The sequence below is a fragment of the Podospora pseudoanserina genome, chromosome 2 (assembly GCF_035222485.1).
Source record: "Podospora pseudoanserina strain CBS 124.78 chromosome 2, whole genome shotgun sequence".
NCBI lineage: Eukaryota > Fungi > Ascomycota > Sordariomycetes > Sordariales > Podosporaceae > Podospora > Podospora pseudoanserina.
The window spans coordinates 1,427,895-1,450,013 of NC_085921.1; the positions used below are offsets into that span (position 1 = coordinate 1,427,895).

At 53.5% G+C, this 22,119-nt stretch overlaps 8 protein-coding genes across 8 annotated transcripts; 3 read left to right on the forward strand and 5 right to left on the reverse strand.

The window, feature by feature from the left end:
• Positions 1-155: 155 nt before the first annotated feature.
• Positions 156-3,608, reverse strand: CDC15_1 (Protein kinase of the Mitotic Exit Network; the record flags this gene model as incomplete). Its single annotated transcript, XM_062940211.1, is given in 4 exon segments — positions 156-726; positions 736-2,919; positions 3,036-3,525; positions 3,576-3,608. Coding segments are annotated over 3 exon segments (2,472 nt in total). The 3' UTR covers positions 156-726; positions 736-970.
• Positions 3,609-3,687: 79 nt separating this feature from the next.
• Positions 3,688-7,568, reverse strand: CDC15_2 (Protein kinase of the Mitotic Exit Network; the record flags this gene model as incomplete). Its single annotated transcript, XM_062940212.1, has 7 exons — positions 6,585-7,568; positions 6,033-6,167; positions 5,907-5,936; positions 5,777-5,841; positions 5,280-5,721; positions 4,401-5,219; positions 3,688-4,299 (listed from the first exon to the last, which is right to left on the reverse strand). Exons 1-7 carry the CDS (start codon positions 6,795-6,797, stop codon positions 3,688-3,690), a joined length of 2,316 nt encoding a protein of 771 aa, XP_062802776.1. The 5' UTR covers positions 6,798-7,568.
• A 537-nt stretch (positions 7,569-8,105) lies between these two features.
• On the reverse strand, positions 8,106-10,507 carry QC764_203040 (uncharacterized protein). Its single transcript, XM_062944000.1, has 3 exons — positions 10,202-10,507; positions 9,385-10,015; positions 8,106-9,327 (listed from the first exon to the last, which is right to left on the reverse strand). Exons 1-3 carry the CDS (start codon positions 10,210-10,212, stop codon positions 8,629-8,631), a joined length of 1,341 nt encoding a protein of 446 aa, XP_062802777.1. The 5' UTR covers positions 10,213-10,507; the 3' UTR covers positions 8,106-8,628.
• Positions 10,508-10,858: 351 nt separating this feature from the next.
• FOL3_1 (folylpolyglutamate synthase) lies at positions 10,859-12,112 on the forward strand (the record flags this gene model as incomplete). Its single annotated transcript, XM_062944001.1, has 1 exon — positions 10,859-12,112. The coding sequence occupies one exon, from the start codon at positions 10,859-10,861 to the stop codon at positions 12,110-12,112; it is 1,254 nt and encodes a 417-aa protein (XP_062802778.1).
• Positions 12,113-12,213: 101 nt separating this feature from the next.
• FOL3_2 (folylpolyglutamate synthase) lies at positions 12,214-14,256 on the forward strand (the record flags this gene model as incomplete). Its single annotated transcript, XM_062944002.1, has 2 exons — positions 12,214-12,407; positions 12,468-14,256. 2 exons carry the CDS (start codon positions 12,214-12,216, stop codon positions 13,021-13,023), a joined length of 750 nt encoding a protein of 249 aa, XP_062802779.1. The 3' UTR covers positions 13,024-14,256.
• Positions 13,037-14,523, reverse strand: QC764_203060 (uncharacterized protein; the record flags this gene model as incomplete). The annotated part of the gene is made up of 2 exons (XM_062944003.1): positions 13,639-14,523; positions 13,037-13,575 (listed from the first exon to the last, which is right to left on the reverse strand). Exons 1-2 carry the CDS (start codon positions 14,231-14,233, stop codon positions 13,037-13,039), a joined length of 1,134 nt encoding a protein of 377 aa, XP_062802780.1. The 5' UTR covers positions 14,234-14,523.
• A 757-nt stretch (positions 14,524-15,280) lies between these two features.
• On the reverse strand, positions 15,281-17,580 carry QC764_203070 (uncharacterized protein). The gene is made up of 2 exons (XM_062944004.1): positions 16,666-17,580; positions 15,281-16,564 (listed from the first exon to the last, which is right to left on the reverse strand). Exons 1-2 carry the CDS (start codon positions 17,109-17,111, stop codon positions 16,027-16,029), a joined length of 984 nt encoding a protein of 327 aa, XP_062802781.1. The 5' UTR covers positions 17,112-17,580; the 3' UTR covers positions 15,281-16,026.
• A 2,557-nt stretch (positions 17,581-20,137) lies between these two features.
• Positions 20,138-21,905, forward strand: QC764_203080 (uncharacterized protein). Its single transcript, XM_062944005.1, has 2 exons — positions 20,138-20,547; positions 20,662-21,905. The coding sequence occupies exons 1-2, from the start codon at positions 20,508-20,510 to the stop codon at positions 21,675-21,677; spliced, it is 1,056 nt and encodes a 351-aa protein (XP_062802782.1). The 5' UTR covers positions 20,138-20,507; the 3' UTR covers positions 21,678-21,905.
• The last annotated feature ends 214 nt before the right edge of the window (positions 21,906-22,119 follow it).

The following is a 22,119-nucleotide window of genomic DNA, read 5'->3' on the forward strand; positions in this document are numbered from 1 at the left end:
GACAAAACATGATTCATCAAACCACACCCTATTCATTACAACCCTTTATATACCCTATAGTAACAAAAAAAAAACCTTATCCTATCTCTCTATGCCTTTCCCTAGTTTCCTGATTCTTTTTGGTTTTTTAACCCTCTCCGCCCCTTCCCATCTTGTGCCCCACCACCGTTATCCTTCCTCTTTACTCATTCATACCAGGCAGGATGTTCTCCCTAGCTTTAGACACCGCCTTCAATCCAGCAACCCGCACCCCCCTCCTGGGTCGCTCTTGTAGCTGCAACAGGCCCAAGACTCCCTGTCGGTGTTCCCTTTGTGGACTAGTACTAAGCATGGCGCTGATTCGTGACGTATACCTTCCCGCACTGGCTGGCGTGGCGGGAGTAGCTGGGCTAGGGGTTGCTGGGATAGGAGCAGGAATGGTGGGTCGAGTAGGACTGGTAGGTCGGGAGGGAGTAGCTGGCTCCAGAGAAACATGCGCGGGCCTAATAGCAGGAGTTGGTGCCGTTACAGGAGTTGGGACCGGAGCAGGAGCAGGAGCAGCAGCAACAGGACTATGAACCACCACCGTCTCCATCCCCTCCTCCCCATCACCAGGAGCAGCACCCATCCGATGGATAATAACCGTGCTGGCCCCTCCCCCCTCCACCACAGACCCCGTATCAGGCGTAACAGGTGACGGGGGTGGTGCCGGCGGCAGCATACTCCCACCACTCCCACCACTCCCACCACTCCCACCAACACCAACCCCGGGCGTCCCAGGATCCGGGATCCTCCCCCTCTGCCTCTGATGCAACAGATACTGCTGGTGATGCAGCCTCTGCTGCAACAGCTGGTGTTGACTTCTTCCACCTGCACAACCACCACCACCACCGGCAGTCTTAGCAGGCGACGGACTCAACCCGCTCCCCCCAGCCCCCCCTTCATCCACCACCTCATGATACACCCTCTTCTTCATCGGCGAGTCACCTTTCTAAGGCCACCTCCCCTTATTGCCCCCCCCATCCCGTCCCCCAGCCGGCAGGTTCACATCCGAAACCGACTCCATCCTCGAAATCGAACTCGGCGCCCTCGCCCTCCTGACTTTATTCCCGCTCTGTCCAGACGTGGCCGTCGTAGCCGTCGTCCCGCTGCTCCCAGTAGACAAACTAGTCGATCCGCTCCCCCCACTGGCATCCCGCTCCCTCTCTATCCTTTCCAGCCTTTCCCCTAACCTATCAGCACCGTCCTGCCTCGCAGACTGGCTGAACCTCTCACTGCTACTGCTGTCTTGCCGGGCACTCTGGCTAAAATAACTCCGGCTCTGGGAGTGACTATCCCTTCTGGCTTGGTGCCCAAACGCGGCAGAGCTACTGCTCGGTCTGTTGGAACTGCTCGGGTTCACAAGATTGAAACCCGCTGCTGATAAAAAGCTAGAGCTTGTCGGGCTGGCAGAGTACTGCGACGCTCCCGTGATGGAGATCGACGATCCAGATCGTAACCGGCCCATGACGTGCTCCCGACTGCTAAGAGAAGAATCACTCCTCTCTGCCCTCGTAGCGGTAATGGGCATCGACGCCGCAGTCGACAAGCTCGGCCGTGTAAAATGCGAATGGCTCGTCCTCGGCAACCGACTCTTCACCCCCGACCCAGAAGACGGACTCATCGCAAACCCGGCCGCCGTGGCATCTTGGCTCACCCTCCTAGGTATGCTCGTCGCCGCCACGGCCCCTTCTCTACTCCTCGGCCGAAACAACGCCGCCTCCCTATCCTGCGCCAACCCCACCGCCGTCCTCTTCGGCGTACTATTCGCAACCTCGATGTAAGCCGCCGCACTCGAGCTCGACTGGCTAGCCCGATGCCCCGTCGGTGTATGCGGCCCACCACCACCACCGCTCATATGCAAGCCCCCAGGCGGCGTATAACTGGTATTCCTCCTCGGCCCACTCCTGCTCCTCCCCGCACCCACCCCCGCTCCTCCTACCGACCCCCCCATCGACCCCTGAACGCTGTTCCCCAACCCCAACCCACTCAACGCCAGCGCCTCATGCTGCAGGTCATTGCCAAAGTGAGCCCTCACCAGCTCCCCAGCCAAATTCCTAACCAGCACCGCCGGGTCCTTATCCGCCAACCCCTGAATATCATCAAACAACGCCCTCAACTGCTTCCCCGTGTTGGACGAGCTGTTGGACGACATACTCAAATTATGCGCCTCGCACCCATCCATAATATTCCTCACCAGCCTCAGTAGATTCAACCTCACCACCGCCTTCTTATGCCCCAGCTTCTGGGCAATCCCGGCATACATCTCCGCCTTGGCCAGACTCGCCGCCACGGCAGGACTCAGCCTCAAGACTTTGAGCAACGGCTCCAAAAGGTTCGGATCAAAAGCATTCGCCTTGGCAGGGTTAAAACAGCTCACAATAGCCGTCATAAACATCCCATCCATCAAGTGGCTCTCCACCTTGGCCGTCTCCTCCTGCAGCCAGACATGGATCGCATCCAGCGCCGTGACTTGCCAGTATTGATCAGCCAGCAGGGTAACGTAAAACTCCAATCCGTGATTCTGCCAGAGATACCTCCTCCCCTTGCTGCCGGAATGTGCCATATCGCAGAGAATAGGCAGGACAAACTCCTTTGGTGGGCGGTCCGTCTTCATGATTTTGAGGAGTAGCGGAATAATCCCATTGCTGGCGGCATATTCTTGGCGTTCTTTGCTTAGTCGACAAAGATTGAACATGGTGTTGAGGACTTGGTTCGAGATCTCGCGGAAGTGCTTCTGTCCCTTCTTCATCGAGAGACTCAGCACATCGATCAAGAAATCAATCGCATCGGCCGAGTGAAGTGCATCCAAAACCGCAGAGCACTGCGACATGTTCTTGATGAACTTGAGCATCGTGATCTGATGAGCAGGTGTCATCCGTCTCAGATCCTTGAGGACCGCTTTTCAGATCATTAGCAACCCTTTTCTCCGTTATAAAAAAATTAAAATAAAAAAAATATTAAAAAATATTAAAAAATATAAAATAAAAAAGAAGGGGGGAAAGGGGGGGACTTACTCTTCAAAACCTGCCTCTCAGCCACAACCTCCTTCACATACGCCTCCGCCTGGGAAAACAGATAAAAAATCCCCACAATCCTCCCCTCCACCAACTCGCTCAGCTCATCCCCCCGCTCCTCGTCCAGCACCTTGTGCAATATCGCCGCCAGTGGATCCAAAATCTTGCTCCTGCTGAAAATCCGGCAGAAATCATTCTTCGGCGTCGGCCCCTGCAGCTCAAACACATTCCATATCCCATTCACCCCAATCAGCACCAGATCCTGACTCGTCTCATAGTCCTCGTCCAGAAACTCCACCAAGACATTCAACCCCCCCGCGCTGACAAACATTTGCAATGTCAGAGTAGAAGTCTGATACATCTGCCTCACAAACGCCGCAGCCTCGAGCCGAATCTCATTCGAGTACTGTCTAGCGGCAAACTTGGTGACGATCGGTATCCCACCGACGAAGCACAAGTTCTCTTGCAACTCCACATCATCAAGGATGATCTACCCCTTTGTTAGTCCCCTTCCCACGACACCCAATTCACAAAACTCACCGCATTAACAATCCTCAACAACCCCAACACCATGCCCCCCGACTCTTAACCCCACACCCCTCCAAAATCTCCAATATCGGCAGCAGCCCATGCGCCCCCATGATCAGCCCCTTCACCTCCTCCCCCCCTCCCACAAATACGCCAGCAAATCCTCGGCCAGCTCCCCCAACACCTCCTCATCCTCCACCTGCCTCATCTTGGACAAACTCTTCACCAAACTCTCCACCTTCTCCGCCATCCTAGCATGTCGATCTCTCGCAATATTCGCCGCCAAATCCATCTCGTCCATCCACCCCGGCTCCTCCATCATGGCAAACGGATCGTCCTCGTCCCCGTCGTCGTCCCCAAGCCAGCTGCTATTCGACAGCTTACTCAGCACCAGCTGCTGCTGCTGCTGCTGACCATCTTCACTCCCCCTATCACTTTCTTCAGCCGTCGCCTCGTTCTTCAAGAAAGACGTCGCGTTGTCAGTCCCCGGGACAACGCCAAATATATCCGAGAAATCCTCGTCCTGCTCGTCCTCAGCAAACTTTGTGATCTCCACTTGCGATCTCGTCCTTCGAACAGGCGGTTCAGGCGGCTGTAACGACGACCCCGTCGTTGCTGGCGGTCTCGAGGAGTTAGGTCTCCTTATGCTAGCCCCCAAGGGAGATTGCTGGTGTTGAGTGGCCGATCTCGGTGGAGGACTGGTGAGATCCGAGGGGTGGAACAGCTGTGGAGCTTCCTATAAAAATCATCAATAGTTAGTCTCTATTTATTGATCTCATCTCCTCAATGTCCACAATAAACATGGTCATTCTCCTCAGCCCAATAGAAAAAACATACCTTGACAACCCCCAATCTCCTGTCAAAAACCCCCTCGTTATCTGCAAACAAATCCGAATAATCATTGTCCCCCGACTGCTCCCGATACAGCAAATCTGGCCTCGGCGGTAGCTCAAACTTGCCGTTGTTCCCCAACAACTGCTGCTTCGTCGGTGACTTTGACACCCTGCTATCCCTGCTCCTCTGCCTCCTATGCTTCTCACTCAACCGGTCACTGCTCTTCTTCGGCAGCGGCCGTATCGTCTGCTCCTGCGCATCAAAGCTCTCAGACCAGTGCTTTGGCCCTTTGATCGTCAGCAGCTCCCCCTCAAAGTTATCATCCCAGTTTTCCGAGTCCTGGTGGCTGTCAATAGAAGCGAACGCCTTGAGCCGGTCGCTGGACAACAACCCCCCAAAGTTATCCTGCCCCTTGATATGCGGGAGGTGAAGAGCCGTGGGCGAGATAGCAGACGCAAAGTCGTTGTCCCAGTTGTCGTCGTCGGGTACCTCTGGTGATCTGAACGCATCGGGAGTAGGTCTCTGCTTCGTCACCAGCGTCAACGGACCCCTGATATTCGTAGCCAGGTTCGGCCGCTGGCTGATCGGGCCGTTGCTCTGATCAGACCCAATCGAGACTCTCATGTTGTGCTCCGAAGACCTGAGAGCCTTATTCCACTGCTTAACCTCCTCAACCGCCTGGTTGAAGTTGGCAGGTGGTCTCGACACCGGAGCGTCCGTCCTCCTGCACCCAATAATCCACGGGTGCTTCATCAGCTTCTTCGCCGTAACCCTCAGATTCGGATCTTTCTGAAAACAAGCCATAAGAAAGTCCCTCGCAACCTATCCCACCAAATCATTAGCCCTCCCCCGAAACCCGTCCTACCCCAAAGAAAAACTCACCGGAGACACCCCCTCAGGCAAAGGAGGGTGATCATCATTAACAATGGCAAACAGCGCCGGCATAGCTGCCAAGTTATGATACGGCGGCTTCCCCTGCAGCAGCTCAATAACCGTACACCCGACGCTCCAGATATCGCTCGCCGACGTCGCACCCGACAGCTGAATAATCTCTGGCGCCATCCAGTACGGGGTCCCCACCACCTGAGCCTCCTTGTCGTTTCCCGTCATGAACTGGCTCGTCGAAACGCCAAAGTCGGCCAGCTTGACCGTCCCATCCTTGGTCGTCAGTATATTCGCCCCCTTGATGTCCCTGTGAATCACACCCTGGTCGTGCAGATACTGCAAGCCCTGTAGGACCTGAGCCATGTACACTCCCACCAAGTTCTCGGGAAACTTTCCGTACGCCTTGCAAATCGAATGCAGTGATCCATTTTCGCAGTACCTAAAATACGAGTCAGCCGTCTCCCCATTCCCTCCGTAACAAACAAAACACTCACTCGAGGATGATATTCAAGCACTCGGCCGTCTTGACAAACCCGACATACTTGACGATATTCGGATGCTGTACCACCCTTGTCAGCCTTTTCCCCCTTTCCCCCTAACCCCTACCCATGCATCACAACTCACATTGAGATTCTTCAACAAATCGATTTCAACCTGCAGATCAACAACCCATTAGCAAAGCCCCGGCATTCCCCCAGTCTTGTCCCACCACCACCCCTCTCGGTCCGGTATCTTCTCAGCCAAACCTACCTCAACCATACGCAGCTCACTCTTCGGCACATCCACCAGTTTGATCTGCTTAACAGCCACCGCCTCCCCGGTCCCCCAATTAAAGGCCTTGTAGACAGATCCGAAAGCCCCCTTTCCGATGCAGTCTCCTAGTCGCTACATAGAATTTTGGTCAGCTTATGTCTCATAACCCAGTGAAAACAGTCCGGGGCGGGGTGTGTGTATGCAAAAGTGTGATGTATCAGCCCCAAAACAAAGAAGAAATAAAACCCAATCCCAATCCCGCCAAGCCACACACATGCGTATCCTGCACGGGGTATGTATGGCGGACGGTATACTGCACACCCCCTCCATACATTCCCCTCCCTCCCCTCCCCCCTCCCTCCCCTCCCTCCCTCCCCACAACACGGAAAAGAAAAGAGGCAGCATGGCTTTCGGGTACCGGGAAATCCCAGTCCATAAAGTGATCGATCCAATCTGATAGGAAGGGTAGACCTAAACAAAAAAAAAGAAAAACAAACGTCCTCCGGAAGGGGGGGTCAGTGAGACAAAAGAGAAAAAAAGAAAACCTACATAATCCTTCAACCCCGGATCCTGCACCGGCTTCTCCAACCGATAACTCTGCTCCCTCCTCGGCGTCCCCGGTGTCTTGCTGCTGCCCACCACCGCCTGCTGTTGTTGCTGTTGCTGTAGCTTCCCCCCATTCCCACCGCCTTGATGATATGCCGCCGCCGCCCGGTCCGAACCAGAGGTTCCTATCGGCGGCGGTGGTGGTGGTGGTGCCATGCCTGGCTGGTGCTGTCACTCTCCCAAACCCTCCTTGTGCCCTTTTCCTCAATTGTAGTAGTTGTCGGCGTGTGGTATTCCTCCTCCAGCAGCAGCAGCAGGAACCGGCGGTAAGAGGTAAGAGAAGGGCGTCGGTACCCTGATGGTCATATCCCCGCGCCCTCAATCCTCCGCGGGGTATCGATACTGGGCGATGGGACCGAAACAAATGGATTTTGTTGGAGGGGTAGATACGTCCTCGCAATTCGTCCGTATTTCTCTCGAATCTGGCGGGGAAAAGACGCAGCAAACAGAGCTATCCTTGAGGTTGTTGGAGCCTCGGTTTTGCGGGTTGGGGCTCCGAGCAAGCAAGCAGTAGGTGAACAATCGCTTCCAATATTCACCGTCGTCAGCAGCGGGGCTACCTAAATCAATTCGTTCCTTTGTTCGCTCGTTCGTCGTGAATTCCCCGTCGTCGTCGTCGTCGTTCGTTCGTTTGTTGTAGTGAATCAAAGAGAAATTATCCCACCACCTTCCCTGCCCGCTCAGGTAGTTTGGTGTCGGATATCGGACGATGCAGACGCAACAAGCGTTCCCTGTCAGGCTCCAAGGCAAGTACAACAAAAGAAGAAGAAAGAAAAAAAGATTCATGCAATCCCCTCCCCTCAGGTAATAAAAAAAAGCCCCAAGTTTCAAGAATGCACCCCAGACAATACTGAAAACCCAGATCGCAAAATCGCGGGGTACTTAAACTAGGTATCTCTCCTCTCTCTCTCTCTCTCTCTCTCTCTCTCTCTCTCTCTCTCTCTATCTCTCTCTCTCTCTCTCTCTCTCCAGAGTTTCAACCAAAGAAACAGGAAATCGGAGGTCGAGATCCAGGCCAGGCAGGGCTGGGCTGCAGCCAGCGCGCCCCATGCCCCCCATGCCCCTCCCCCCAGTGGACCGTGCCTGCAGCAGGGTCAACATTGGCGTGTCACCCACTTTTGTTTAGCGCCTGAGTAAAGTGGTAGGTAATGCCGCTACTTTCCATCCTCACCTCAGGGGCAGGGGTTATGAACTGTAAGGATGACACCTACCTGGGAGAAATGTTAATGTATGTATGTTATAACCAAAAGATTGTGAATAGTAGGTTGATACTGCTATGCTATCTAACCAAGGAATACGTGCCGCCTCTTCTCTTCTTGTTGCTCAGAGTCTCAACAATCCAAAGTCTGTGAACATGTTCCCCCCTATCCCATCACAGCTCTCAGACTCCCCCCCTCCTTCCCACCGTGCCATCCATCCAGAGGAATTTATCATGAGCCGTGTTTGAGAAAGAGTGTACCACACACACATAAAAGGCAGGGAAAACCTCATGCATGACACCGTGAAACAAAACAAAACAAAACAAGGAATCACGATGGTGAACCCTTGAACAATAATCCATCACATCTGCTGCTGCCTCCTCCAACTCTCAAGGGCCAGTTGCCCAAAACTACCTCTATGTACAGAGAATATCATACAAGTCATCAATCCACCGTTAACCCTATGTGACTGAGAAACCAACCACCGCTGTGACCCTTTCAAAACAATAAAACTAATACAAAGCTGTCGGTGCATCATTATAAGCCATATATTTCCTTCAAAGCCAAGAGTAAACAGCAATACCCACAAGCAAATGGGATGCATTTTTTTCCATGACAAGCTGCCAGACCGATACCAAAGGGTAATCCCTAAAACCAAAGCCCAGTAACGCCATAAAATCATATGTGCCAATGACACTCAGAAACGCTTTTGCCGAGAATGAAAAAAAAAAAATTGAAAAAAAAATGAAAAAAATCAATCAACCGCTTCGAGAAATACACCCGGTGGCTCAGTTGGCCGAGGTCTCGCGGGACAAAGTCCTGCTCAGTCCCACCTCTGCCCACCAGTCGTCTGGAATATCCTCACGTTGAGCAAGGCTGCGGACGAGCCGCTGCATCACCTCAACTCCACCAAAGACCGAGGGGTCGTCGCTGCTGCTGCCGCTACGCCCGGCAACGTCTGCCCATGACCGTCCGGTGCTACGAGCGCGGGGAAGGATAAAATTTCTAATATCATCCTCGAGCTCGTCCTCGTCTGTGTCGGAATTGTCGCATCCCGACGCGAGCTCCACCTCGACGGTCTGGGGGTTGGTGAAAGAGGTCCTGGAAGAGGCAGCAACGGTGCTCTGTGTCGCAGCCGCCGATGCTGTAGCAGAAGCGAAGGAAGAGCCGACGCTCGGGGGCTGCGGATCCGGAGCAATCGTGGTCAACAGCGTCTCCCATGCATTGTCGCCATCGGGACTAAGACTTCTGCTACGGTCACCGAGGCCATCAATGCCCGCCGCACCATGGCCAACAGCCGGGGGAACAAGAAGGGTTGACCCGCTGCGCTGAGCGCGTTCCTGCCGACGGGACTCAACCCATCGACGGCCGGCTGTGTAAGGATTTGAGGTTTCATCACCAAAAATGTACGATTCGCCCCGTGTGTTCGAAGCTGGTCTGCTGAAGGGAGGAGCAGCTCCCGCCGGGGATGTAGTGGAGCTCCGCGACTATGAGAAAGTCAGCAACGATGAACAGGTTGTTATGGCAACCACGACAGCACATACCGGATGATTGGGTGCCTGGGTACTCCGGAGGCTGGACACCATGGGAAGCGGTTCAATACGAGACATGTAACGATCGCGGCGTTGAAAGTTGCTGTAGGCATCCTGTGCAGCTAACTGCGAATCGGTTGGCCGAGGTAAGATGGGGGAATTGTCGTCATCGGTTTGTGTTTGACTGGGATTCGAGCCGGCGTGCAGGTGAGCCCAGCGCTCACCAAACATGGTGATGACTCGGTCATCGAGCCCTACGTAGGCGCGACGACGGCCATATCTGGAAGCAGCATCGGTGGGTGGCTCTAGAGCGGGTGACCGGCGCCGTGGTTGCTCAGGATCCCAATGGGTGTCATTGACAAGGCGGCGACGGTTGGGATTGCCCCCTGCAACTGGAACTGCTGCTATATGCGCAACAGCAGGAACGGGAGGCGGCTCTAGGGTGGGTGATCGGCGGGGTTCCCAGATGGCATCCTCGAGAACGCGGCGGCGGCGCTCGCGGACCTGTTCCCGTGCGTGGTCGCGCGTGCTGTGGTATCCCCGGACAAGACGGTGCCGGCGAATGGTCGAGCGCGCTTCTGCCGAACTTTTTTCAGCGGCAGGCTTGGATTGGATGTCCGACTCGACCGGCGCTTGGTACAACCTGATTGGTGAAGATGCAGGATTAGCTCATTGCTTTGCAAAGCAAAGAAAGAGAATTGCGCCCGCGATACGGGAGTGTCTTGAAGAGGGTGCTGGTGGGCTTGCGCGATGGCAAACCCGGAAGTGGGATGGATATGCCGTTGTCCCAGGTACGGACAGGGAGGGCTGGCTTCGGGGGCAAACCTACCGGAGACCCATCTTCTTCTGATTCTCTGAGCTTTGATGGCGTCGCGTAAGGCGCTCCGGTCAAAATCGAGGCGAAAAAGGTAATGACGGCAACGGGTAGCTAATTTTCAAAGTGGCCGTGATGATGCGCCTCGTCAATCGATAGGAACGCGATGTCGGGGGATAATGCGCCAATGTGTCGGTGTCGATGTCGATGTTGGGCGGCGGAACAACAAGAGGGAGGGAGTTTTACGACCGGCTCGGGGGGGCTGCGTCAAAGTCCAAAGTTGGGCGGGTCATTCCTTTTTGTGGGTGGGGCTGTTTCTTCTGCTGGTGCACGGGAATGGGGCCCTTGGCGCAGAGCCTGGGCTTAGCCCCCTCTTTAAAAGGATAACACTCAGCCAACCCCAGCCACAATTGTTGCTTACTGCACAGATGAAATGCTTCTATCAGTTAGTTCCATGCAAATAACCATACCTTAAGGTCCTTGCGCCGATCCCGCATCCCGCCCCCCCAAGCAAAAAGCTAAAATCGACAGACTCCAGCAGTTCCCCATCACCAATCATCGTTCTTGGCAGACCTCAAAAGCATCCGCGGGCCAATAAACACCATGAGTCACTCCTGACATCATTCCCTTGTATCACAATATCGATCCGAGCATACCAACGACGACAACATCATGATTGATCTAGGGTTGGCCCGCATTGGCCGTCTCATCAAGCACACACCCCAGACGTGGAAGGCCATCCATGTGGCCGGCACCAACGGCAAAGGCTCCATATGCGCCTACATCTCGGCCATGCTCAACGCCAAAGGCATATCATGCGCCAGGTTCACCTCCCCTCACTTGGTCGACCGGTGGGACTGCATTGCCATCAATGGCAAGCCCGTGTCGGAATCCTTGTTTCTTGAAGTTGAGAAGCAGGTGAAGCAGAGGGATGTGAGCGAGAATATTGGCGCAAGCGAGTTTGAACTCCTGACCGCGACTGCCTTTGAGATCTTCAACCGCCAAAAAGTCGAATACGGAGTTGTCGAAGTTGGTCTTGGTGGCAGGCTAGATGCGACGAATACACTCAAACAGAAATCGGTTACCGTTATTTCCAAGATTGGTCTTGATCACCAGTCTTTCCTGGGAAACACCATTGAGGAGATTGCACTTCAGAAAGCAGGAATTATCCGCCAGGGTGTACCCTGTGTGGTGGATGGCAGCAACCAGCAGTCAGTTCTGCAGTTAATAGAACAGCATGCTAAGGAAACAGGGGCATCATTGCAGTTTCCCAACGCGACAGCTGTTGCGGAAGAGCTTGCGAAGTCAGGAGAGACCTTTGAGCCACACCAAATCCAGAACCTGGCAGCTGCTCATCTGGCCTTCCGTCTGGCTTGCCCAGAGCATGATGCCCCGTTAACAAGTCTTCTGCCCGCTATCAAGCAGCTCAAATGGCCTGGTCGCCTCCAAAAGATGAGTCTCGAAAACATCACCGGCCGTCAGCAAGACGTGCTCTTAGACGGCGCTCACAACACCCAGTCAGCTGAGGCACTGTCTGGCTACGTCCAAAGACACCTTCGTTCTTCAGGAAATCCAATAACCTGGGCGCTGGCCGCCACGCAAGGCAAGGATATGAACGGGATTCTCAGTCTGTTACTCCAACCTGGTGATCAAGTCGTTGCTGTCAGGTTCGAACCTGTGGACGGAATGCCCTGGGTTAAAGCAGCCGATCCCAAGGAGCTCCTCGACTTGGCCACTCAACATGGTGTCGACCAGTCATCGGTCTACAGCGCCGGAGAGAACGTAAAAGACGCCTTAATTAAAGCATCCGAGATGGCAGGCGAAAGGCCAGTAGTAATAGCGGGGAGCCTCTACCTCGTGTCCAGTGTCTTGAGGCTCTTGCGTGAGAAGTCTCAAGATTCTAGTGAAAATGCCATCTGGTCTTGAGCGAGATCACATGATTTAACGCTTGAATACACCCATTCAAAAAGGCGGTCAGCTGCTCGTGTTTAAACTGGTTGATAAAACATCCCACCACCGTCACTGTCATGACAACCCCCAATCACCTCGTCATAGTCTGCGGCCACGGCATCTACCTCGGCGGTCCGCAAAACGGCCATGACGAATCAGAATGGCTCATTGAACCGTACAAAAAGGGGGAAACGCCCACTTTCATGGCGCATATCAAAGCCGGGGCGGATGTTGTGAATTCTGATCCGAGATCAGTGTTGGTGTTTTCTGGGTACTTACCGATCTTACCACATGCTCCCAAGCACTTGTTTTGCTAACAAACCGCCCTCAGAGCCGCAACCCGCCCAGAAACGCACCTCTCCGAGGCAAAATCCTACTGCAACCTCGCCCTCGACAACAACTACTTCCCCCCAACCCTCGTGGGATCCCGTGTGCTGCTGGAGGAACGAGCCCTCGATTCCTATTTCAACATCTTGTTCTCTTTGATCCTCTACTGGCGGCAGCACCCGTCAAATCACTGGCCGGAACGCATCACCGTCGTCTCCCACGAGTTCAAGCGCACTCGTCTTGTCGACGGCCACTGCGCAGCTGTTGGATTCCCTCTAGACCGGGTAACCTTCCTCGGCATCAACCCCCCCAGCCTCAAAGTCGAAGACCAAGCCAGCAACCAGCTCACCCTCGGTCAATGGGAACAAGACCCCCACGGTGCCAGCCTTGACCTCCTCGCCAAAAGGCAAAAGAGAAACATCTGGGGTGTCAGCCAAGCCCTGTTCCTTGATAAAAACGAAGCCACAAAGGCAGGACTGGAAGGACAAATCAGGACTTCAAAAGACGGCTCTCAAACATTGCTCGACTACAAAGGCTGCATCCGTCCCTGGGCTACGTGAATACAAAAAAAATTCAAATATTTGGGCTAGGCACAAAACCTTCCCTACCACTCCTCTGTTCCTCCCTCGTCTCGGGGTTGTACCTGTCCTCTCCCGCTCCCATCACCGCCCCGACAATAAACTGCACCGCATCCTTGACCATCTCGCTGCTGAACTCGTGGCCCACCCCAGGGTAAATCCTATCATCGACCCAGAATCGCTGTTCCTTATCGAACGATGGGGACGGAGGGTTCACTGCCGCGGATTTGAGCCAGTTCATGAAGGGTTCTGAACACCTGGGTGGTACCAACTTGTCCACTCCGCCCGAGCAGACAAGTAGCTTCTTTCCTTGGAGGCGTTCATAAAGGATGGTTTGCCGGATGAGCTCCTGCCTCGTCTGCTGCGGCTGGTCGGGGACAGGATGCGGGCCGAAGAGGATAGCTTTGGGGTCGTACTGATTGCAAGCCTTGATCAAGCTCGGAGGGAAATCCCTACTCCCCAGAAAACTCGCCCCGTCATCCTGAGCAGAGTACGTACTCAGCTTTGACAACCTCGCCCGATCGCTCATCAAGTCTGCACACACATCCCTTGTCAGCATACCTCTCAGAATCGCAGAATGGATGGGGGGAAACATACTCATAAAATCCGGACACCCAATCACACAAACCCCCGCCCTCACCCTCCTATCCGCAAACATCAGCTCCCAAACACTATGCCCCCCCAAACTAACCCCCAACCCCAGATGCTGATCCACCCTCTTCTCCCCCCTCGGCCACAAGCACCCCTCCACAACGTCAATCAACAACCCCTGATCCACCACCATCCCCCTTATCCCACCAAACATATCCACCGCATGATTCTCGTTCCCCTCCCTCCAGCTCCCATTCACCCTGTCATCCACCAACCTCGTCCCGTGATTCCTCTGGTCATACGCAATGGCTATCAACCCCCTCCTCTCCGTTTGGGGTGTATTATGGGGGGAATGCGTATTCTGATGATGAGAAAAACTGTTCCAAGCAGCGATACAACGAGAGGCGATATCCCTCATCGACTCCTTATTCCTTGTGCGCTGGTGGTGAAGCCAGAGGATGGAGACGTGGTGCACAGAGGGAGAGAGCTCGGCCAGGCCGTAGATATCGACTTGGAGGCCGGTGATGGGACGGGTGGAGACTGAGATGAAGGGGCAGGGCGGCAAGCCGGACGTGTTCTGGTTCCCGGAGTTATTGGACATTTTCGAGGTTGTTGTCTCACGTGAACTGGATATCGTAGGGATTATGAGATGGGGTGGGAGGGTGTAAAAAAATAAGAAAAATAAAAAGGGGATGTAAGACAGGGGAAGACGCGTGTAACAACTCTCGATTGAATGAGAAAGGGATGTACTAATAATAAGCTTTGGCGGGTTTATGGTTTATGTGAGTTCCTCATCTGCATGGGATGAACGAACGAACGGTCGGGTCGTCGTCAATGAACAAACTACCTCGGCGCTACGGGTAACGATAAGAATAGCTCCCGATAAGAATGTTATTTCCTACCCCGCGTTTTTCCAACTTCTTACCCACCTTTGTGGGGCCCGACAAACCTGGCCGGGTGGACCCTCCTCTTCCCGCTTGGTTCACGGGCCGAGTTCGATTCCGCCCCCGAACGACGGATAGGTACATCCCGACAAGGCTGTCGTAGATCGTAAGATCCCATCTTCTTGAACTGACAACACAAAGAAAAACGGCCATGCTAATTTTACACTTCTTTCTCGCCCTATTCTCCAAAATCTGTAATAAAAAAAATAAAAAATAAAAACTCACCAGCCAGCCTAGAAGTGGCAATATCATCTGATCCAATACACGCATGGCTCTTCTGCCTGTTGGAAAGACACTCACAAGAAAAGATTTATCAGCCCGTCAGAGTCACAGGCCATCCGTCAGTCAGTTGCAGTCATCAGCACAAGTCCTCAACATACCTACCTACCTACCTACCTATCTACCTAGCCTTAGCCACCAAACCCCTTCATGCCTCAGGCACATTTACATCTCTAGTTCCCCCCTTCCAAAAAAGATCTGCAGTTCCCGTGCCCCTGGAACGGCGCGCGCTGCAGGCAGGCAGCAGGGATCACCATTCACACATCTTCTGCCCAAGAACAGGGGCGTACGTCAACCCGATGATGTGGACGACCCCGTCATTTTTAAAAGCCACCCTACGTGAAACAAAAATAACCAGCAACCTGATACGTGTATATCTATCTTGACAAAGTATTCTCACATCGTGTTTGTACATGAGGCTATCTACCAGTGATTATCGTGTTCCATCTAGCGTCGTCCACGCTTGTGGCCAAAGAGCAATCACCACCAACAACTCCGCCTCTTTCAACCGACAGAATACACTACTACATCCTTTTCCTCTTCCATACAGTGAACAATAAGAACAAAGCAGGGTTTAAAGTGCAGTACAGAAAAACAGCCCATGACCATAGGTCCATCTGAAAAAACGCCAGTTCTCTCCGTTTAACCCCATGTAAAACCCCGTGTAAAAGTTTCCAGTCTTGTGACCGTTTCTTGCCTATCACTGCCACCCAACCAAACCCAGACACCCTAAAAGGAACATTGTATAGACCCAGCAGGAAATGCGATGTCGCTCAAGCCATATCGTTACATTAAAAAGAAATAGCAAAAAGAGTAAACGAAAAAAGAAACAAAAAAATAAAGATGAAAAAAAAGACTAAACTCCTCCATATGCAATGCGTTCTCGTTGATGGTCGACATGTCCGTGACCACAAAGAGATGGGAATCGTAACCGGTAAAAATGCCCAGGCCAAACTCGAACAGCCAAGCTCCTTGATAAAAATAGAGCCGTGAAAAAAAAAAAAAAAAGGAAACACAAAGAATGATGTATGTGCTGTTCCCTCGTCTAAGCAGAATACAGATAATGCTCGTCGCCGTCGATTTGGTTGCCGTATTGATAATCGTCCAGATCAGGGTAGCCGGGCGTGGAGATGCGAGGATCGAGATAAGCTATATTGTCGTCTTCTGTTCCCTAAATCAGTTGTGACGTGGCTGCAACAAGGGAACTCGCTTCCATCGGGACCGCTGCCGCCACCGCCCGCTCGGCTTCGAGTTGGTGGATCCGTGCCAGAAAGTCGGCTGTCTGCTGGTTCTGCATCTGGACCTGCTTCTGCAGCTCCTCCTTCTCCTGCCGCAGCCTCTTGATCTCTTCCCGAAGACGTTCCGTCTCATCGCCCTGGTCGTCACGTTTGCGCTTGGCTGGACCTAGAACGAGCGCTGTTGAGACGTGATCGCTGGCAGCATCATCTGCATCTCCTTCTGGCGACCCTCCATTTTGCGTATGCACACGCCGGAGGTGCTCGTTGAGATTTTCCTGACGAGAGAAGCCTTTGCCGGTGGCACGCTTGCAGTTTTGATGTGGACAGTTGAACGAGTTCTTGGGGCCGCCATGCTTCTGGTGGACTTCGCGCTCATGGCGCAATAGACCACCCGAATAAGTGAAGCCTGGCAGCTTCTCACATCCTAGAGCCAGACATTTATATGGCCGGTCATGCTTGTCCATGTGCTTGCTGCAAGGGGTGTTGGTCAGTGTTTGATCGAGGTGGAGGAGAAAGTTACTGGTTTTGGCGATACGAAAAAAAAGAAAAAAAAGAAAAAAAAAGTCACTTACTTCCACTCGCATTTGCGGCTGAAGGTTCTGGTCTCCTCACCACATGACGGATATGTGCAGATGAACTTGCCCTCGTGGTTCTTTGTCTCCTCCCGATGTGGTTTTGGGATGGCCTTGCTTCGCTGAGGAGAAGTCGCAACAGGCGAGTCTTCCTTCACGGCCAGGGTGGGGGCAGGAGCTGGAGGAGCCAGGTCGAGGCTGGGGGTCTCCTCAGTCGAGACCGTCACGTCGACGAAGTTCTTGGCATCAACAAAGGGAGCGGCTTGCTCAGCAAAACTGGCGACGTGAGCGAGCTCGTTCACCACAGCATCGTGAGTCTCAGCGAAGCGGTCGACTTCGGCAGCAGCAGCAGCATCGTGGTGCTCGTGGTGCTCGTGGTGGTGCTCATCCATGGGCGGATAGTCGCTCTCATGCATGAAGTTGCGGGCCTCATATACCACGCTCATCTTGAATATGGGCGAGTTCGAAAGGCAAAGGTGGTGAGATAAACGGTGGGAGCAAGAGTCGAACAGGTAAAAAGATAAAAGTCGTTCGATGTCTAGGTAAGGATGGCCACTCTCGAGCAGATAAGTAACTGATATGAAGCTACAGCTTCAACGACTTTGTTTGGACCTGAGCAAAAGTGAGAGGTGAGGTGGTGTGCGGCAGTGATGTGGCGTGCAACAGAGGCGGGGTTATCGGTCCACACGTATTGGGGCTCGACGCGTAATAAGGATATCGCCTCGGTCTTGGTGGTGAAGAGAGGTGGGATGTTGTCGTCGCGGGGTGTTCCTGATCAAGAAGGAAAGCGATGTGTTAATGGATTGAGGCCTGAGATGTCAGGAGAAAATTCGTCGAAGCCCAGTCGAGCTCAGGCAGAATAATGCTTGGCAAAAGGCACAGCCTGTCCCTTGCACCACCGGGGCCACTTGGGTCGGTTTCAAAGCGGAGCAGCGGGACAACCAAGTGCCGGCGGAAGGGTACGTACTCTTGTGTAGTAATCAGCACGTGATCTAATCGTAGGCCCAAAGAGGCCGCCTACGCCTCGACGTCGGTTGACTTCTGGCGGATCAAAACAGCTGAGATGCTCTCTCTCACGATTTAACAAGGTCCAGATGGAAATGCAAATTCAAGACTGCGCCTTTACAATTTGAATCTTTGGAAATACCGACCTTCACAGCCATGCGGGAAGAGGAGATGCCACCCTATTAGTATTTTTTGACACCCTCTTGTCGACGCAAGTTCTCAACTTCAAACGGATGCCACCCTGGTCACTTAACATGAGGCAGCCATGGCCACCCATGAGTCACTCGCACATCAACGCACCTTCACAGGTCCCTGTTCTAATGTACATGGACTGGGTGACTGGCGGCTGCAGCCTTGCTCTACTTGTCCACGGCTGCAAAAGATGGCTTCCGACTAGGAACCGGTGGCGATCATCCGCTTGCTCTCCAAGCACTGGGCCCTCGCGCTGCAAGCTCGAGACGGGGCAACTTTGACTGGCCGGCAGTGCTCCTAATCCTCGTCAGCCTCTTCCGGATACCGGTTGTGACTTCGGAGCGATATGCGGCTGGATCAGAGGCCAGGCAGCCAAGGCAGTCTATAGCAGGGCGACTGATAAGACGAAACAAAGATGTCCTCGTCCTCACATTTCGAGACGCCGCACAGTTGAGCAATAGCACCACCGTTTTCATTGTTCAAGGACGGCCTCCCGCAATTTCCCAGCTGTGAAGTATTGAACATCAGTTCAGCTTCACCTGGTCACCATCCTGGGTGTCCTCAACATGGAGTGTCAAGACTATGGATTGCGTCAGGCCTCTCAGGCACCTGTCACACGTCTTGTGAGCCCAACTTCCACGCATGGCATGGCATCGGAAGTGTGATCTCAGAGTTTGGGCTGTGAAGCTCGCGGAAATTCCGGACAGTCTCAGTCACCGAGGGCCTCGTTTCAGAGCGACGCGAATTCCAACTGGTTACCGAAGAATCCCTAGGCCATGTGTTGGTGCTTATGGCATTCTGAGATCCTTCTGGAAAACAGCACAGCCATGATATCCTCGATATGTGACATTTCCAACCATTTACGATGAGTGCTGTGGGGCTCGTTGGTGCCAACTTGGAGCCTCACCACGCCCAACGACGGTGTTGGATATGCTTATCACAACGTCCAACTCGGCGCTCCGGTATGCCCCTTCAGACTCGGTTCAATATTGGGTGCACTGCCGGTCACAGTAATGCCATTTCGAGGAAAATCAGCGTCGACTTTTGGCGCCGAGTGACTCAGCCCTACCCAACCATCGTCACACACCGGCAGTTTTGGAGAGCTCGAGGGGGTTGGTGATGGAAGGTTTCGGACTGGTTGCCTTCACACCGCACAGTCCGCATGCTGAGCGAGAGAACGGAAGGTAGGTGAGCGAAACAAGTCTTATCCTGCAAGGGGCATGCTTCCCCGGGCCCATCGTGGGCCTGGTCGCCTCGGGGTCAGTCTTTCCTTACCTTACCCACGTCTGCCTGGTCAAGGTGGGACTGAGTAAACAGCTCTACAGTCGTCATACCAGTCGTCACAGTGCACACCAATGTGTACAGCACACCACTATCACGCTAGGTAACCCTCTCCGTGCTCTGCAGTGTCATCCGTCGTTGCTGTTGTCGTCTGCAAGACGTCGTCTACAGGAGCTGTTGAGCTCTCTAGGCAAGCGGTCCATCAGTCAGGTTCCCAGCCCCCCTTCATCAAGGCGAAGCTCTCACTGCGGACACTGTGCATAGAGGTTGGAAGGTTGAAAACACCCGACTTGTGGAACCACGGAATATTCCCCGGTTGCCCAACATCACACCAGGACGATTCTTATAAGGCCGAAGGTGACACGAAATACAGGATAATTTGCCTTACTGCGGGGAGTCACTGTCCTTTAACTATTCTAACCTGATGAAACGCCAAAGTCAGGTATACAGCTCGCCTTGCCTTATCATAAGGCTCATGTTCATCTATTCACACCCGTGGCAAGGTAAGCATGGCGCCTTGCAATAAGGCGCGAGGCGTTCAACTCTTTCCAGAAAGATGTCGACCTAAAATAGATGTCGAGGAGATGACTAGACCTCTTGCGCAACCGGTGGTGGTTGTTTTGCCCACTATAAGTATGTATGTCTAAAGCTCAAGGCTGTACATGTCAGGCAGTCCCACTGAGCAGACAACGAATGAAATTTTGTATCTCGGGCCAAGCCTTTTGTCTCATGCATGCACTGCTGTAGCCTCCCCCACGGGGTAAGAATGACTGTTTAGGATGCTGACAAAAAGTCATCGGCCGGCTTACGGAGACGGGGGAACGGACGGGTGTGGTCGTTTCGATACCGGCCCGATCCCGGGGGGTGGTTGGCCTAGACTTCGAGAAAGGTTGATACACGTCAGAGTGGGTTGATGAGTAAGGCTAGGTGAGATTGTGCTGGGCAGTCGGTAGTGTAAGGGCTTTTTTTGGTTGGGGGGGGGGGAAGAGGGTCACGATGGCAGGCTTACGGCAGGTTGTGTTCGTGGTAGTCTGCGGGTTTGGCTTGGTTGTCATGTCTACCATGGTTGGCAGTCATGTAGGATCGGATCATATCATGGGGTTGATGCTTTGGGATTGGCCGTGAGGATATGGTGTTTAGTTAGGTACTTGTGTCTTCCCCGCTTGTGGTACTGAAGATGTGGTGAGATGCGGGGGAAGGTTAGATAGGAGTGGTGATATTCTCCGATTGTATATCTTGTGCAAACATCCGATGGTAGAAGTTTCACAAGACTTTCTGAACATTGTCTATCCTCTGCGCTGCCTAAATTATGCACCTGGATACTAACCTGGACTTGTTGTGAGAGAACCAAACACCAATCCAACATGGCGGACGTTGTCAAGCTCCCTGAACCCTTTGCTTCCAGTACGTAAAACTCTCACTTCTTCATCACATTTCCTTCCCACTCCCCCACAACGCTCACCCATTAGTCTGTTCACCCCCATTAACTCGGCTTTTTTTTTTCTTTCCTCCTCCAAGTCCCCCGAACCCCCCTCACCCTCGGCCCCTCCCCAATCCACCCCCTCCCCCGCCTCTCCTCCCATCTCGGGGGCAAAGTAAACATCTACGCCAAACGCGAAGACCTCAACTCTGCCCTCGCTTTTGGCGGGAACAAGACCCGCAAACTGGAGTACCTTCTCCCCGAAGCCCTCTCCCAAGGCTGCGACACCCTCATCTCCATCGGCGGCATCCAATCCAACCACACCCGCCAAGTCACCGCCGCCGCCGCCTTCCTCGGCTTGAACGTCTCCCTCATCCAAGAAGACTGGGTCCCCGGATGGGAAGATGCGTCGTATGAAAAAGTCGGGAATATACAACTGTCCCGTCTGATGGGCGCAGATGTCCACGTGATAAAAACAGAGAATTTCGGGATTGGGCACAAGGAGAGCCTGAAAAAATTGAGGAGGAGGCTGGAGGGGGAGGGGAGGAGGGTGTACTACATCCCGGCGGGGGCGTCTGACCACCCCTTGGGGGGGTTAGGTTTTGCGAGGTGGGTTTGGGAGCTGGAACAGCAGGAAAGGGAGATGGGGGTGTGGTTTGGGACGTTGGTGGTTTGTGCTGTGACTGGGAGCACACTGGCGGGGGTGATTGCGGGGGTTAAGCATCAGGAGTTGAAAGGGGGTGGGAGAAAGAGGAGGGTGGTTGGGATTGATGCGAGTGCTAGGCCTAAGGAGACGTTTGAGCAGGTGTTGCGGATAGCGAGGCAGACGGGGGTGAAACTGGGGCTGGAGGAGGGGGATATCAACGAAGGGGATGTGACACTGGATGAGAGGTTTCATGGGGGGGTTTATGGTGTTCCGGACGGGAAGACGGTGGAAGCGATCAAGCTTGGGGCCGGGCTGGAGGGGTTTATCACTGATCCTGTCTATGAGGGGAAGAGTTTGGCGGGTTTAGTTGGGATGGTGAAGGGGGGGGAGATACGAGAGGGGGAGAATGTGTTGTTTGCGCATTTGGGGGGTCAGGTTGCGTTGAGTGCTTATGGGGATATGGTTTAGGGGGAGTGCCGTAGAATGGAATGAGATGGGACAGAGAAGACTTGAGGTTTGAAGCAAGACCGGGGTTTCACATGCTTTGTGATTCTCATGAAATTGAGCGTTTGCGTGAAGCTGGGAGATAGTCAAAGATATATATATGTGCCCGAAAGCTGAAGCTGTCGTGTCACCACCTCCTCGCTCAAGAATGATATTATGCCTAGACAAAGCCAATCCGCGGCCAGCTGCGGCCCTCACACCATGGAAAATGATATTCGGCTGTCACTTCCCCGTCCAGAGGCTGAAGAGCAACCCCCCACACTCCCACCTCTCCCACTCGCTGAGTCTTTGGTTGGATTTTCCTGCGGCTTGACTTACATAACCGAATGGCAACTTCCGCGGGTGTGATGGGAAACTTTTGGCCTGGAACAAGCCTGATGTGGTCCAAAGCCCTGGAACTGTGGAT